The sequence below is a fragment of the Ornithodoros turicata genome, chromosome 1, assembly GCF_037126465.1.
Source record: "Ornithodoros turicata isolate Travis chromosome 1, ASM3712646v1, whole genome shotgun sequence".
Lineage (NCBI taxonomy): Eukaryota > Metazoa > Arthropoda > Arachnida > Ixodida > Argasidae > Ornithodoros > Ornithodoros turicata.
The window spans coordinates 163,819,439-163,838,009 of record NC_088201.1 but is presented as its reverse complement, the minus strand read 5'-3'; the positions used below and the strand labels follow the sequence as shown (position 1 = coordinate 163,838,009).

At 44.5% G+C, this 18,571-nt stretch overlaps 1 protein-coding gene across 1 annotated transcript; it reads left to right on the top strand.

Moving 5' to 3' along the window:
• Positions 1 to 17,361: 17,361 nt before the first annotated feature.
• On the top strand, positions 17,362 to 17,955 carry LOC135388667 (TNF receptor-associated factor 4-like). The gene has a single exon (XM_064618373.1). The coding sequence runs from the start codon at positions 17,362 to 17,364 to the stop codon at positions 17,953 to 17,955; it is 594 nt and encodes a 197-aa protein (XP_064474443.1).
• The last annotated feature ends 616 nt before the right edge of the window (positions 17,956 to 18,571 follow it).

Below are 18,571 nucleotides of genomic sequence, written 5' to 3'. Positions count from 1 at the left end.
TTCACGAAGGCATACGGACACTTTTATGACCCACTTATCAGCATTTCAGATTCCCTGCGGTATATTTTTCCATCTACAATACAACATTGACACCAAAAAGGCCAGGGCTTTGTTTAAGAGCTGTCACTGGATGTTCGGAACCACAGCTGAAGCAAGGTTTAAATGTAAAGCAGAGTTCCATAGAGCCTATATTATAATGCAGATGCACATTTCGCTTATAGATAACCTCGGTCGTGTGTAGAGAAAGACCAAAATTTAAGAGTTCACCGGGGGACTTTGGCAATGGCACCCCAGTAACAAAGTCGTTCCAATTCCCTCCTCTTTGGCGCAACCGTCATCACACTCCGGATGAATTCATCGATATCAATTCGCTTTTTCTTATGATTATCGCAGTCAGCTTCGTTGGCCGGCAATCACATGATATACACCCATGATATATAGCCATCTTTCACGAGAAAATTTTCTGCTTAAAATTTTAATTTCAGATGTCTTCGCAAGCTTGCCACCTCCTCTACGAGACATGACAGCCTCAGATCAGTCTGTCACAGACAAGGCATCCATGTCCACACCAGGTGAGAAGCAAGCAGCATATGCAGGTTTTTTCATTTGCATGTGTGTGTGTGATATTGCCTTCAAACTGAGTAGCTTCAGAAGCTTTACAAAAAACTGCATTCTAACTAAATCTTTCTATGGCCTGAAACAGCCTCACCCCATGGAATCAGACCAGAAACTGTGCAGCGTCAGCCCCACATGGACACAGGTTTGTCTGAGCTACATTTTAGTGAACGTTGAATCGAACTTGGAGAACAATAACTGGCGACGTATATCATCTCACAATTCACGTCTTGCTGTGCTGCAATGAATGTTCCGATCATTGCTTCATTATAGCACAACATCATGAATACTGCATAATTCACCTCTTCTAAGTAAGGGGTTGATGCAGCCATATAAATTAGTTCTCTTGCCAAATCTGCAGCAGTTGCTGTATAGCAGTATGTAACATATTGGCACAATGTCGCCTATTTTCAGGAGATTGGTCAGGGACATGCTCATTTGTGTTGGAAGAGGAATGCCTGGGTGACCCAGAAAGCAGAGGTTTGTCTCAGCTTGTGTTAACTCGTGCGAACAGACTTGGAACGTAATGGAAACTTTGGCCTTTCCAGAAACCGAGCCCACTGCAATTCAGGAGCCAGGAGATGATGCTACACATACAACAGGTGTGTAGGAAAAGTGCTTCAGCAATGTTTTCTTACAGCGTTGCCGTTACCTGCAGGCACTGCAAGCACTTCAAGTGTAGCTACTGTCTTGCCTGTACCATCAGAGATACTACAACCAATAGAGAACTCCAATGTCCCGTCAGCATCACAACCTTCCTGAAAAGAAAAGGTGCCTAGCATTTGTGGTTCCTGTGGCTTCTCTACATCAAACTATCAGCGATTCCGAGTACACTGCAAAACTTGTTCTTCTGGTAGTCGTACTTCCTATGTTTGCCCGCATTGCCACGCCAACATACGCTATGCAAAGCGGTACAGAGAGCACGTAGCTTGTTGCCGTGAAATGACAGGGAACCAATCAATGTCTTCATCAACTACGGTTCACGGTGATGACCCTGATGTTTTAGAAACCGCTGTCAGCCCGTGCGGGACTTCACATGAACTATTTGAAAGCTCTGCGTGCAATACTGTTGAAGCTCTTCTTTCAGACCTTTGTCGTTCTCTAGAAGGGCATCATCGCACATCAAAAAAGGCCATAGATACAGTTGTTGAGTCCGTAGGAAACATAATGCAATGTCAGAATATTCCTTGTAATATAAAGACCCTGTCCAGCGACAGGCAACGAAAATCAGAATATTTCAGGCGTGGAATATATGTCCCCCCTGAGCAGGTAACTTTACCTGATGGAAAGAAAGCATATTATGTGCCTGTCAGGCATCTGCTTGCTAATTTATTGAAGCATCCTGATGTCCATAGCTGGCTCTCTGGAGGTGTAAGAAGAAACTCCCCAGTGGGGTTGCTTCAGGATTTTCATGATGGCATACGGGTTACATCTCACCCAGCTCTACAAGGCACGCAACAGAATGTCCTAACTCTGGTACTCTATTGTGATGACATCGAAGTAGCAAACCCGTTGGGAATGAAAAGGGGAAATAGGGGGAAGCTGACTGTATTTTACATTATGTTTGCGAACATGCCTCCTTTTGTCCGCTCCCAGATTTGCAACATCATTCTGCTCGGAGTCGGTTATTCTAAAAGCTTGAAGTCAACACAGGCCAAGGAAGTGCTTCTTAAGGAGTGTATAGAGACAGTAAATGCATTGTCATCAGAGGGGATTAGCTTTATGACAGCTAAAGGTGAAGAACTATTTCACGGGGCCGTCATTGCACTGATGGGTGACAGTCTTGCGTGCCATAATGTCGCAGGATTTAACGAGTCATTTGGTCCAAATGTGCAGCTGAGCTGCCGCACATGTAAGGCACCTTCGTCAGAAATAACAAATTACAGCTATCATACGCAGTGCCCTCTCAGGGTGGACAGTGAACTGAAAAGGCAAGTTGAGGGACTGGAACGTGCAGATACAGAAATGGAGCGAAAAAGACTCTCAGCGAGTTTCGGCTTAAATGGGGATTCAGTGTTGACTAAATTTAATCACTTTTCACTGACTACTGACATTTTGTTCGATCCCATGCACATTTTACTAGAGGGAGTCGTAGTTAAAGAAATATCTTTGTTCTTCAGGTTTTGCGTGCGAAATGTGGGCTTTCTCACACGTAGGGCATTAAATCGCTGCCTTCAGAGCTTCCAGTTCCACCCTAGTGTCAGCTCAAGTGATCGTCCACGAGTCCTTGAAGCTGACCTTTCGTTAGTGACATCCGCCAGCGTAGCATTTGTGTTAATACTTCACCTCCCTTTGATGCTACAAAATGTTGTGCCAGAATGTGAGCACATGTCATGCCTTCTGCTGCTCAGTCAGATTGTTCAGGTGTGCTGGTCACCAGTTATGACCATTGAGTGCCTGAGCGACCTTGAAACTACAATAGCTGAGCATAACAGCGTGTACGTAAACTGTTACGGTGTGTCCAGTTTCATTCCAAAGATGCACATGCTAGTGCATATGGTAGAGCAGGTAAGGCAATTTGGCCCACTGAAGCATCATTCTACAATGAGCTGTGAGACAAGTAACTCTCTCCCAAAATCAAAAAAATTCTACAACTTCAAGAACCTTCCCCACTCTGTGAGTGAGCTCTACCAGGTACATTCGTCTGTGAGCCTTTGGAATGGCTCTGGCGCCCCAAAACTGAACTACTGTGTTAAGGACGACTTTGAACAGCACGCTGTTACGGTTACTGTTGACAACAGGCTGGTTTCAGCTGGGCTGCCGTCTGAGCTGCATGGCACACAGGTTGCATTTATGACTGCTGCGTGCATCAACAACGTTGATGTCAAATCAGGAGATGTCCTGATATCGAGCACCCCTACATCAGACGTCATGTTCATAAAAGTGAAGCAGATAATATGTGCTGACAGAGAAAGGTACCTCTTCACCACCCTAATGGTCCAGAAGGAGTTTCAACGGAAGATCAAGACATTTGTTCTTCAGGTGACTGAGCATGAAGTGGTGCTACCAATTGACCGACTTTTGTACCCATGGCCATGTTTCATTTACCACAAGGATAGCGACATCATTTGCATATCTCGATGCTTGCATTTTGTTCCCTAGTTTCTCATAGTCAGGCATCTGTCACTCCGTTCCTGCCATAAATTGTGAAGTATATGAGTATTGATCTATAACCATGTCTGACTTGCTTGATAAAATATTCATGCCTGAGTGCCTTCAAGCCCATGTTTTTCATGAAGAGTTAGTAATTTTTATCGTCACCCGCACCAGTTCCAGCTACCGCAGTTTTCGCCAATGGTGAAGCCGCTCCTAGGCGGACAATGTCTCCCGGAAAAAATGGAAAAAAATTCTTCAACAACAACTACAAGATGAGCTGATTGAGTACCTAGAGTAAGTACACAAGTCTCTACCAAGATTGGAGACATTTTTGTGCAGCTAAGGGACTGTAATCCTCTGCTCATAAAGTCTGTCCAGTTTATATTTTTACCTTCTGCTGACATGTTCTTTCCATGCCTATAGTGCTTTGCTACAAGTAAAATTCTCAACTGTCATTCATTTTGTTGAACTATATTTCAAAAGCCAGGATGCCTCACACAAAATACCAAAGCATCGACTTGGACAAGTTTGTTGTGTCTCTTGCAACGCAATTGTTGATCCCGATTGCATCCAACCTGCACAGCTTGTTGATGCTCAAAAATCACTGGCCCAGCTTCTTGACCGAACTGGTTTAGCATAAGGTTCTCTGACGGAACCAAAAGGAAGAAAACCAACCAAGTTGATCGTGTTCCAAGAGCAAAAATAACACAAAACCATTAATCAGCTTGAGCCTTCAGGCTTCTACCTTATCTTCTTTCCCTGTTCAGGGTTCATTTGCTTTTCGTGTCCTGGATTGGAAAGGAAACGTCTCAGTCATCCTGTTATGTTAAGTCTGTGCTTTATTTCATGTTTGCGTAGTCAGTTCATCGTCTTTTTAACCACATTGGAAGGGATGAAAGTGTCATTTGGGCCATTTCAGCTCTAACATCCACACTCGGTGGCTTCACCCTCAAGAATTTTGGCGCTGATATTTTGTGACATTCACTGTTCAGGTAAAGAACATAGGTGCCCCCATAAAACAGAAAAAAATCTTGGCTCAAGAAGTTTTGGGAAATAAAATTTTTATTTTCGGCAGTATGTGCATGTTAAGTTCACAAACCACAGAAACTGCTGGACGTCCTGCATTCCTCAGCTTGGTATGGTGTTTATTCACCTCACTAGCTGTCATGGTGCCGAAAGATTTATGAATGGAAGCGGCAAAGTCGTTCCCGTTCCAAAGCACCTTCAACCCTCTTACATCGAGGGCGGATGCAAGGTAGTCAGGAAAAATGTTTTAAAAAATAAATAGAGGCAGGGGAAGCTGTTCGCACTTCAGTCTTTTTTTTCTTCATTTTTGCACTTCAGTTATTCGTGGAACACTGACAATGCAGAGCAGTGTTCAGGGCCACAGATTTACGTCAAATTGTGCTCAACAAGTCACGGAATACGCCACTGAATGAACTAATGACAACTTTGTCCTATGTCGACATAAATATTTGAGCAGTAGGAGTTTAATTTCATCCACCTTAAACGCGATTTTTTTGCACAACTGTCCTGAAGGTATCTTGAACATATGCATGAGATTTTTTTTCAGTCGCTCTGGTTTATACTTGCCGCTGAAGTGACCTTTAAAAACAAAAACCCTCGTAGAAACTCTAGGTGGGACCAATTAAGTTATGTGTGGTGTTCACGTGTATGCAGTGATAACGGGCTAATTGTGAACCAGGAGCCTTGGATACTTCAGCAACAGTACAATGCACTTGGACGATGCTTGTTGAAATGCCATCCACACACAACCTGGCCCAAAGCCAAGCCGGGAACAAAGGCAGAGAATGGGAGACGCTGCTGGGTGAGCTTTTTAGGAGAGTGCAGTCTTCTTTGGCAGCTCAGATATAGGAGTGCCAACGTGGAAAAAGAACGAAGCATCAAAAAGATTTAATTCCAACAAGCTTGCACCCCGAGCTGGTGCTTCATTACGTTGCACAAAAAAAAACCTTACTTACGTCATACAGGGTGTCTTTGTTACCACAGAGTTAATCGCCCTGTCCCCCACTCCTTCCTGCTGTCCTCTCTCCATCTGTCCACATCTGTACGCCGCTCATAGCCACAGTTGCTTCGCGGCGCTAACACCCAATAAAAAAAATGTTACCACAGAGCGCCTCATAAAGAGAGTGACGACCCTATGCTACTTCAGTAAGAAGCAGGTGCTACATAATTAGTGGCACCTGTGTGTTACTCAAGCAGTAGAATAGCAGCGCTCATCGCTCTCCCTGTGAAGTTCTCCGCTGCGGCTAAACAAAGACACCCTGTATATGAATGTAGAGAGCAGAAGGAACGTGAGAGCCACAGTTCACACAAGAAAAAAAGAAAAGAGGGAGCAGAAAGCGATACAGCACATTGCTAAAGACAAGCGAAGAAGTGGCTCTTGGGCTGGAGAGAGTCCTTCCAAAGGAACGGTTACAAGTCCTGCATTTGGTAGTACTGTCGAAAGAAGGGAGACGATGCAGACAAGCTGATGCATGATGAAAAACGAAAAAAAAAAGAAACTGAGACAAGGACGAGTGAGACGGAACACGCACACACGAGTTCTCAGACGCAGCAAAATTTTTCTGCAAACTTCTCTCAAATCACTCCCACTCCTCGGATCTATTGCCCTAAGAAATTCTGATGAGCTGCTAGAGTGTATTGCCCCCTTTCACGGTGTGGCTATTTCCTGTTGTCTCTAGACATCAAGGACCTTTAATATTCCATGAAGGTACTGCTGTTACTTAAACGAACTGCTGACCTAATTCAAAACAACGTATCATCTTTCCAAAGCCGCCGCATGTCTGCTGCCAATTTCCTTTCCATTCTTCAGTGCTACCTTGAATCCACCGTTGTAGACTGGGAGGGCAAATCCTTCATCCTAGCTGAAGGAGTATGCATTGGCTCTTCCGTGGCTCCCGTACTAGCAGAGATACACCTTAATTCGTTTGATCGTGTTGTTCAATCTTTAATTTCCAAAACTGGAGGCGGTATGCTTTTGATTCGTCGTTATGTCGATGACATCATTTTGCTAACAAATGTTCCCTCACTGGTTCCCAAAACCCTAACGAGCACTGTCACTTCGTATGCCCCTGAACTAAACTTTCCTGTCGAGCTCGCCATGGCCCACGAGCTAAGATTCTTGGATCTCAGCTTGGTTTGTAAAAGTGGTCTTTGTTGGTTTTATGGTAAGTACAATGCAAAGCTGCTCCCTCCTCAGCGCAGCTCCTACTCTAAGATTGTAAAATTTGGCATTGTTTCATCGCTCCAAAAAGTGGCCACTTCTAAAAGCTGTGCTCATTACATCGCTTCCAGTCTGCAACGTCAATATCGAGATCGTTGCATGCTGGCTATGATCCTCATCTCATTGCTACACGAGCCTTACGGTAGATGCGTAAGATGTTCCCTCAAAACCCTTCGGAACAACAGTCAAGCGTTTCCCCCTCTGGCCGCACTGTTGCTATCCCATACTATCATTCTGTATCTAACAACATACTAGCTGTCACTAAGAATTTTGGCATAAACATTGTTTTCACCAATGTATTCAAACTAAACAGACTCACACGTTTCACTTCCTCCTTTTCTGACAATTGTATTGTTAATCACAGAGACCCTTCCGTCATATGCTGTAAATGGGTTGTGTACTGTGTGCCTTTCCTATGCGGATTATGCTATGTAGGCCACACAGGCCGCTGCTTGAATGATCAGCTCCGGGAACACAACGCCAATGCCGAGAAAGACTGGTTGTCTCGTAATCTTGTCAGGCACCTACGCGAATGTCACGGGTCTAAGCCTATTTTTGAGGAAACGGACGTTTTGTGGAAAGAAAGGAACCTGTCGCGACGGCTCCTCAGAGAATCTCTGAAGATAGCCGCTCGCGGTCACACTCTAAACAAGCCTACTTTGGTCTCTCTCTCTCCCATTCGGAGGTTCTTACGTATAGAAGGAACGTTCTGTCTATTAAACTTCGCTGCGTCTGAGAACTCGTGTGTATGTGCGTTCCGTCTCTTCGTCCTTGTCTCTTTCTTTTTCTTTTTTTTTCTTTTTTAAACCTGGAAAAGGTGGGAATTGTCAAAGAAAGCTACCAATGGCAGCTTGCAGTATCATTCCATTGTTCAAATTCAAATTGGCTCCTATTGTGCAAGTGTTTTCGTTCAGAATGGCTTCTAATTATCTCCATCGCTTTCAGCCACGGTGTAAGATAAAGATAAGAGGTGATGACACCCACGCCAGCCCCAGGCCCAGGCCCCCTCCAGGCCCCCTCGCCTGATCGCCATCTCTCGGCGCGCAGTATGACTGACAGGACCGCCAAATGTTACCGATGCCCTTCCCCGCGTTGCAAGCGAATGTCTTGTGCTCTTGGCCTCGGCAGCTATGCGCACCGTCAGATGGCGATCAGGCGAGGGGGCCTGGAAAGCGAACATTATCTGGACGCCGCCTTCGCATGGCGAGACAAGAGAGTGTCATCACCTCTTATCATTATCTTACACCGTGCTTTCAGCACTCCTGGTTAAGCTTTTGGGACACTAATATTAATGATTGGGGGCTTACGTTGCGAGACAACTATGATTGCGGGACACTGAGCTGTGTAGTAGTTGTGACTTAATTAACCACATGATGTAAGTAATTAGCTTGTAATTGTCCTCTTACAGAGCGTGTTTATGAACCGACTGGCACTGAAACGCAAAATCCGAAGGCTGAGGGTGAGGCGTGGAAAAAACAACTGTCGTGCAACTGAATCCCAGTGTGTGGCACTGCATGACACTGACGATGTTCTTGGTACTATTGAAAGAGGTCTGAGCTGTGATGAAGCCCTAAATGAATTGAACGTAAGTGCAGGAACTGCAGCTGACCTTGGATGAATTGCTTGTGCCATAAAAATGAGACTGAAGAATTTCCTTTCCCTGCTGGAATTCAACACAACAACTTAACGACTACAACTTAATTTCCATGTCAGTCAATGAGTCTTTGTTAAATACCCATCATCAATTGGTATTTTGCGCACCATGTGCGTCCGCTCACAGAGTTATTGGTATTAACATGGTTCCACAGTGCATGTCTCATAAATGCTACTGTAGTGGCACTTGCACATGGTAGTAATGGGACAGAGGGTCTGGGAAGCTACCGGACATGTGTGCTTGAGATATGGATGACTCAAACCTCGTGTCCCATTACCTTCTACAAGTACTGCTAGAGTGGTATTTCCACATTGTGTAATATGAAGCAGTGTTGTTATCAACTCTAGAGGGGGTTGTACATATTTATGCACTCGACCGGCGCCCTCCGAGACATGGCTGTCATTGTAATTTTTCGTGCTTCGCATGCAGAGAGTCTATCACTGGTATGTACAAGCAGTTTTCACCACACTGTACACTATGTTCCTGCAAGAAAGCTCAAGCTAATGCAATCTAAGATTCTGAGTAGTTGCCGATAATGTGCGTATTTGCACTGAAGATCTCTTCGCTCCTTATTACTTCTAAATTTCACTCTCGTCATTCGAGCCTCGCCGCGAAGAAGCCATCTGTTTCTTGTCATCGGCGTACCATTTCTGGGAGAGAAAGAAAGCACATATTGTCAGCCCATCTTGTGGTAACTCACTTGCACAACGCGCGACGGTGACCATGCTTAGAGCCGTTACAGGCTGTCATATGCTGCCATGATTCAGTGCCTTTTTTTTCGTTGTACTGATGTGCTGAGCAAAATTAGTTTTGCTGCAGCAAGGATTTCGTTGAATCGCGTTTTGCTGTATTGAGGTTTGAGTGCATTACCACACCCTGTGTGGCCAAGATCACAATCACGAACACAAATCACACACGAATTACAATCTGTGACTGCTTCCCAGTGCTTTGTTGTCTCACTTTGGTTGTCATTTTGTGCTACAAGTTATTTGTATCCTGTTCCATGGTTATGCTAAACTTTTTTATCTTTACAGACATTAGAGAGCCTCGAAGGGCAAGTGCTGAGCATCAGCGTGCCACGTGTGCAGCGGCTGCTTCAGGCATCCTACGATGTTAGGCGGCTTGAGTATTGTGAGAAACTACCATCATACCTCTTGAATGAGGACACGGTATGTTTGGCTTCCAGAACCACCGGTGGCATGCTGGTGAATTGACATGGAACCCCCTATAAGCGTGTAGTAGTGACTTGCCATTTCTTAATTTTTCTCTTGACCTGACCCTTGACCCTGAACCTGGGGAGACACAAAAAATGTAACAGGACACGAAAGATTCAAAACTAGCAAGTGAAAGTTTATTTAGGTCTGTACAGCATGACCAGTCCCATACACAAAGTCTCCTAGTGTTCTTGAAAGCGAGACCGAAGGTCGGCCCACACAATGGGCACTAGGGAGAATAGCCGTAGCCTCCCAAAACACATGCTGCTTGTTGTTGGTCTCGCAGCATAAGACGACCGTGTTCTTCCAGATCGGCCTGCTCTTTATGCAAGCCGATTTGTAAGAACACGGCCGTCTTACGCCGCAAGACCAACAACAATTTTCTACGTACAACCAAGATTCTACGTATAGCCCATTGTGTGAGCCAACTTTCGGTCTCTCTTTCGAGGACACTGGGAGAGTTTGTATATGGGACTGGATGTGGTGTAGAGACCTAAATAAACTTTCACTTGCGAGTTTTGAATCTTTCATGTCGTGTCGTCCTTTTGTGTCTCCCCAGGTTCAGGGTTCTTTTTTTGTATGCAGCACAGTGCCAGTGATAAACACTTGCTACAAAGCATTTAGGTTCATTGTGGTGGATAATGTAGCAACGGCTAAAAATCCCAAGGTCTCTTGACAGATACTCGGGTACTGTGTTGAATATAACACAAGTATGGCAGAATTACATGAACGGCAAACGGCGCAAAAACACGGAGGAGAGACGACATGGACAAGTGCTGACTCCAACTCCCTGTAATGCAAACAGGGAATGCAGATTTTAGCCACAAATTCAGTTCATACTATAATACAGTACCAACTAGCCCAGCAAAGGAGTTTATGGCCAAATTTTCCAGATTTTCACTCGCATTGTGTTGTGTTACAACGAATGTATCCGAGTACAACCGAATTTTTAACTGAAAATATTGCCGTATATTTCCCCCCGAATTTGGCCAAAAGTATAACAAACTCAGGCCTTCTGCATTAACAGCAGAGCTTGCCGGTTGCTGTTTCAGCTGTCATTTGAAGCAGAGCTCAAGTTCCAGCAGCAGATGAAGGAGATGTACAATAAGCTGGACCGTGCAAGGAATGTATTCACCCGGCTACATGGTGGACACAGCTATGCGGACATTGACTCTTACCTTCGATCCAAGAAGAGCAAAACGTCACTCATCGTACTTGTAAGTTTATTTATTCTTATCATTGGATATTGCACACCAGGAAACCCAAGTTTACGGGCGTATGCACAGAGCTGTACACTAGTTGTTACTTCAAAAATAAGCAACTCACGACGGATCAAGGTGAAAGCCCGGGTTTCGCTGTATTCACCGTGGCAAAATTTTTCTGGTGCCAACCTATTCACCCTCCCTCAAGCTTTAATGAGCAGCGCAATCCTCTGCTTAATATTTGCCCCAGAGAAATGTAATTTGTGTCAGACGGGCAGGGGGCATTGCTGTTAGTGGAGTCCTGTGCCAGTCAGGATGGGCAACTCTTTTTGCCGGAGTACTTGGGAACAAACAATAGCTATCCTTTGCTGCTATTTTTTGTTGTTTGCACACATTCTCTGTTTTATGTATTACAATTTACAAGTGCTTGTCAACAGGGTAGCTGTTCAGAAACTCAGCGTGTCCCTGGCCCTAGGCTGTCCTTCTCTTCAAAGAAGCAGATTGTCACAAGGTATGAGGTAATCAACCTGCAAGATACCTGCACCATGGAGAAAGCCCTTGTGCTCCTTCTCTGCATCTACTACGTGAAGAACCTGAGTTACCCACAAGCTTTTGGTCAAACACTGGGGCTTCTTCAGACAGTCATCGTAAAGGACTGTTATTTTGACCCTTCTTTGCAGACACGCAAACTTGCTGCCTTTCTTGAAGAATTAACTTTGTGCACTGAGCACTCTGAAAACACACCCAGTTTCCTTTGATGTATTAAGATAAGAAGCAAGGGGACAACTAACATGTTCGTGTGCACAAAGAAGTGCAGGATGCCTTATCACTTTACACAGAAATGTGCTACACAGGCATTGTAACACAGTGTGAGACAGCGGGTGGCCTACAGAGACTATGAAATGCTCGCTATTATGCAAGTGTGACATGTGTTACTATTGATCTTGGCTGAAAAACAGGAGCGTATACGAAGGGGGGTCAAGTCCTGTAGATCACATAAACAAAATACAGAAGCCAACACTGAAGATTTTAGTTTAAGTTTAATTTGTACAATCTTTTGCGTGGAGGTCCCCGCTTCCTCAGGTACAAAGTGAAGTGGTGACACACAAAAGTATATATAGTATAGACATATGCACGACTAAACACACTGCTGTACAAAGAAAGGGAAGGAGAAAGGAGATATGGTGCCACATGTCTGTGTACAATGAAAAGTTGGGCAGACGGATAAGTGACCTCTAACCGTTTAAGAATAGTAAAAGGTGTTATTGAGAATAAAAAGGCCCGCCAACCCAGTTAAAGTGTGAATGATTTGTCCTTGGTTGTCCAACACTCGCAGGTGCTACAGTATGCTGACGATGTTAAACTGTATCGGGTTATTTCCACAGTGGGCGACTGTGAGCTACTCCAACGGGATGTTGATTCAGTAAATAACTGGTGTGAAAATAATTTTTTGTTACTTAACCCTGCAAAGACGAAGGTGTTGACGATAAGCAAAAAGAGAAAGCCCACGCATTTTTCTTATGTTGTCGAAAACATTGATATCGAGCGTGTGCCCTCTGTTCGTGACCTTGGCGTCATAGTGGACAGCGCCCTTTCCTTCGGTCCACATGTGAACACCATTGTGAACAATGCGGTCAGGTCTCTGGGTGTTATAACGCGATTTACTCGTGGCTTCACTGACCCTCGGTGCTTGTTAGTGCTGTATATGAGCCATGTCAGGAGCAGACTCGAACATTGCAGTATTGTTTGGAACCGTTTGACTAAAACGCAGTCAGACCAAATTGAACGTGTACAACGTAAGCTGGTTACTACTGTTTATGACAGATATATTGGTAGGAGGTTATACTATGACTATGAGCGCATTCTTGATTATATAGGACTTCTGTTATTGTCGTGTCGAAGACGATGTATTGATTTGCGATTTCTGGAAAAACTAATTAATGGTGAAATCGACTGTCCCATGTTGTTATCATCCGTTAATTTTCTGTGTACAAAAAGGACAAGGGCACGAAATTTGTTCTACATTAGTCATTCAGACGTTGCTTCTCCTTTGTCTCGGTTACTGAAAGTGTATAATGACTATGGTTCTGATCGTGCGACATTTCGATAGTATATCTTTCTCTTAATTTAGTTATCTCGGAATATTTAATTAGCCAGCATTATGCATCTGTAGTTCCCTGTTGTATATAGAGTATGTATTGTGTTTCGTGCACCACACTCAAGGCCACGGCTGTTTGTGGGCACTTTAAATAAAATCAATCAAATCAAATCAAAGGTGTTATAGTTAACAAAAACGCTCGCCAACCCAGTTATCGTCTGGCACTCCGTTAGATAATCCGTAACCTTCCCTTTTGTTCATTCTGGGCCACTCGTTTCCCATGCTCCTGACCCCCCTTCCGCGAAACTGGGTTGGCGAGCCTTTTTATTCACAATAACACCGTTACTGTTCTTAAACGGTTAGAGGTCACTTATCCGTCTGCCCAGCTATTCACTGTACACAGACATGTGGCACCATATCTCCTTTCCCCTTCCCTTTCTTTGTACAGCAGTGTGTTTAGTCGTGTATATGTCTATACTATCTGTACTTTTGTGTGCCACCACTTCACTCTGTACCTGAGGAAGCGTGGACCTCCACGCGAAGATTGTACAAATTAAACTTAAACAAAAATCTTCAGTGTAGGCTTCTGTATTTTGTTTATCTGAAAAACAGAACAAAAACAAGAAAAACAAGGCTCTGGAACTTCCGAGTGAGCGCTAGTCGGTGTTGCTTCTCTTTTTCTACACATTACTTGACATCTTGCATGGCGTTGCATTGTCTATGTAGTAGGCAGCTCTGCACATTTTTCTTACCTCCCAGTGCTGTTAAAGGCAATTTGTTCATACATTTTAGTTTGAAGCTTTTTCTGCCCATCACCCTTGCTTATTTGTTGTCCTAACTATGACCTAGTAACAGTTTTAATGCAAAGTGTTTCTTACGATGTTAATGCAGGAGATTTCATCGCTTTACATTGAGATATGTTACATAGGCGATGTGACACAGGGCAAGACAGCCGGTAATGCACATAGACCACGAAAGGCTTACTCTTGTATGGCATCCGCTTTGCTTCAAGTTTTAGATCCGTCAATATTGACCTTAGCTGAAAAATCGGAGCACGGGAATTTGTTCGTCAGTAACTGCTGGTAATTACAACTCGTCATTTTTCGTGGCTTGCCACCTTGCTTTGTGTTGCGTTGCCTATGTAGTAGGCGGCCCGCACATTTTTCTTATGTTACTTACTTTGTTCACATGGTTACTTTGAAGATTTTTTCTGCTCGACATTCATTCTTATTTGTTAAGGCAATTACGAGCTAGTCATAGTTTGAATTTTTAATACCAAGTGTGTTGCAATGCTCATAAGGTTGATTTTTATGGGTTTATTTTACCCTCACGCTGTGATATTTTAAGATAAAACGTTTTTATCACTAATCTACCTCCATGCACACTTGACCACCTTGTTTCTTGTTGACAAAAACAAACAAAAACATGAATGGTGGTCAACAAGTGTCTAGTCAGTGCATGGTGCTCTGTATTAATAACTCATTCATTCCTTGAGCACATATAGTAGCCCATGTTTGTCGACTGTGCATATTTAGGATTACTTTCATATCACTTTCATTGAGTCCTTGTTGTTGGCCACTGAAGAAATAAAATGTGTCTTGGCTAATAGCCTCCTTTGGTCACTTCATGACAAACAAACAAAAAGCCTCAACTGATGTATGTTGTGGTATTGTGGCAAACACGTATGTCAGAGAGGGTATAAATTTTAGTGAACATACATCTGGAACCTTTAGTGCTCATTACGGGCACTGCAAACAAGTGCGCTAGACCCAGTGAGAAATAGTGACAGAATTCTTTGTCGTGCAAAATCTGTCTTCTAGTTTATTTTCTTTCTTTTTTTTTTCGCGCACGGTTGGAACCAGTGACAAAAATGCCGTAAAGGGCAAGTCTCGCAACCGACCACATTGTTGACGGTAAACGCAGCAGGAAACTAATCGAAGTGCGGAAAGAGCACTGTGTAGGGAAGGGTGTTATGGCATCCAACAGTGTAAGGTTCAATAGTCCTCCCGCAACAGTAAGGAATAAATGCAAAACTGTGTGGCGCCAAGAGCCTGCTCTCATGCCGTGTGAGCAGCCCTAATCTGCTAGTAACTTCTGCATTCCGCACTTTCGCTTGCACCATCGTTGACGCGCATCGTTATCAGCGTCCTACGTAGGTTTATCAGTGCTTAAAAAAAAGCACAACTGAGGACAGAGCGGTGCGAAAAAGCAAAGACCAAACTGAAAATCTTTCGAGCCCCAAAAACTCAGGTACAAGGGGTCCCAGCGCCCAGCTGTCGCGTCTCGTCGCTCCTCATTCGCCGTTGGTGTCGCTATTGGCACGTCACATCAGCCAATCACCAGCTCAACGGGAGAACAAAGAAACATGACGGTGTCCTGCTTGAAGAGTTGGGGGAAGTTCTAATTTCTAGCTATTGCGGAAAGACAGGGGAAGGTAAGTGATAACTGCTGTGTAGATTAGCATCCGCATTAGTTATCGTCTCGGAACTCCCTGGTTACAGCCAGAGGGCCACGTATGGCAGAGAAAGACACGGCACTTGCGTGAAGGTAGGTATACCAGGTGAGTATTATGTATTATCAGCAATGGATAATAGTCATCTGAACAACTGTCTCTGAACGTTGTACCACGGTCCGTGGTTATACTCAGTCTGACCTGACAGAGAGCTAGGTGTCATAAGTTGTTTCACCTTTTTTGCAAGTGAGTTGGAATCTGAAAACGAGGTGAGCAAAGCACATGGTTACTGTGTTTATTTCAGCATTACTGATATTGATCTCTAATAAGCATTTGCATGAGCCGGATCGGCGGGTCGGTGAGTCAGTTTGGGCTTATCTTTTGTTGCTGACGTGATTAAAAACTGTTCAACGCTTCGGAACAAGGCGTGTGAACGGACGTTTCATTTTTAGACATCTCGTTCAGATTTGCAGGTAGGTAGTTGGTGAGTATTATCAGCCGTTAATAGCAACCTTTACATTCAACCGAGGGAGCTGAGCCTTACAAGTTTCATTTTTAAATGCAGGCTAGCTGGGATCGGTCACTGAGGTGAGCATGTTTACTATAATTATTTCAGTATTACTAGCATTGACTCTTGGGCACTTGCAGAGCCGGGTCGGTGAGTTGGTTTTGGCATATTTTTTGTTGCCGACATGACTGTAGGCTGTTAAGTGCTTCGGAACGAGCCATGTGGATGAGTGTTTTATTTCCAGGCACATCGCCAAGCCTGCGCCACAGTTGGCTGGACCAGTCTCATCACGTAACAACCAAGCGAACTCAATTGTTGACGGCCAAGAATGAAGGCAAAGTGAGACTTCTACAATCTAGAAATTGCCAGCGAACCGAATTATGCCGGACGATTTTGTGCGGACAGCCACCAGTTATGGTGTGATCGTTGTGTTTTCGTGTGTGAACCATTCGTGGACCGATTGCGAAGTGCGTGCTGGTGATACCCATTATCTGTATTGGATAACACGTTTAAGGTATGTATTTTCTCAATAAATTGTTCACGTTGCATCATGTATATGTGTGGATCGTTACGGGCTCGGCAGCAACACAGAGATCATTAGGGATGTAACAGGTTTTATGGCCGCGATGAAATTTCCTCACGTGAAGAGAGAAGCCTTTAGTTGCAGGGGCGAGTGCGATGCGGCAACCGTTTGCCGTGTCTTACTCGTCCTTGCAATTTCAAGGCTTCGAGCAATGTGTGCGAAATCGTATCGTACCTGCTCTGTACCCGGTGAGTAAGGGGGTGTAGTGTACCCGGTTGTTTAAGGAGGATCATTGTACCGGGTAAAATAATGCGGCATTTTTTAAAAAAATGTACCGCATTTCGAACCGGTACTTAGGCGTTACCGGGCGTAGAATGTAGAGCAGCACCATGAAATCCGATACTGTCATCAGAAATATTCCTGTCCTGTCTCGACGTTCTCCTTCTTACAACCAGGCTCCTTGTACCCTGTACTTGTCATCAAGGAACAGTCAAAGACACAAAAATACGCTACACACATAGCCCATAAGTTAAGCGAGTTGCTACAGATGCGACGCCACTTCATTTCCTGGAAGCCCTTATCGCCATCTCCCGCTTGCGCTATGCGTCACCACAGATTAGAGCACGACCCAGAACCGCCGTCGCAGACGCTTCATACGAAACCCGATCTTCAGTACGGGTAGTACAGTTCCGCATCAAGCTATTCTTGCGTCTCGAGCATTTCTTCTCAGAAGGACGTCTCGTTTTCCCAACATGCTTGCCAGTAGTTTTTCTCAACAGCAGCCGTCGCTGGACTCGCTGTCTATGTGCGAGTATTGCGGTGCCGCCTCCATCGACCTCTGGAAAGGAACCACCTGTGAGCATTACGTATGCAAGAAGTGTTTACTGAACAAGGAACCTTCGCAAGCCCCCCGATGTACCTGCTGCAACGGAAACAGTACCTTGCTCTGTCCTGGTTCAATATTTGGCTGCAAGTATCAGACGGCCATCCCTCATAACTGTCTGGACCACTTCCGGACCTGCCCTCGACGTCCGACGCCGTGCCCCAACGAGTGTTCTTCCATCGTCCCCAACACCGACCTACCAAAGCACTTGACCGATGAGTGTTCCAAGCGTACGCAGGAGTGCCGTTTCTGCTACGGGAACTATTTCGTCTCCGAGATTGGGAATCACTTGAAGGACTGTCAGGATTACCCACTCTCGTGTCAGTACTGCAACCAAGAGAACATTCGACGTGGCAGCTTTGAAGAGCATGGCTTCGGTTGCCGCAAGACACCGAAGCTCTGCAAGATGGCCGCTTTCGATGTACATTCAAGGCAGGCGATGACGAAATGGAACGTCATATGACGCTCGAGAAACACGCGTTTTGCATGCATGAGATGAAGGTTCAACTGAATAGCATGGAACGGGAACTCCGCCGGGTGCGTGAACAGGGCAATCGTGAAAAACAGGAACGACAAAAAGGAGAGGAGAAACAGAGGAAGGAAGCCAGAATTGCAGACGAAGAGACGAGGAAGCTCCGGAAGGACATGGACAATTTTTTGCAACATTTTAACTCAAGCTGGTAAAAACAGTAAGATTAAACATTTCTTGATGACATATTGATCAATGACGCGCTCCTCAGGCTACGGGTCACTTTTTACCATTTCTCCCCTTTACGCACCCGAAGAAATACGCAAACGCTGGACAGGTATAGAAATCTATCTAGGTTGAATATTGGCGTAGTATAGCCAAGCCGTAAAAACGGAATACTTATCTACACATTACTTTCGAAAATGATGTTCGCATACGTTTGGCCAATCGTGGCCAATACGTGGCCAATCGCCTGTGTAGAATAGGGGCGGGTGGGTATATGTTTAAAGGATAGAAAAGAGGAAATGTCAGCCAGGTTGATGCTGGCTTGTTATTCCGCAAATACAAAATTAAAAATAATAGAAACTCAAAAGAAACATAAAAAGAAAAG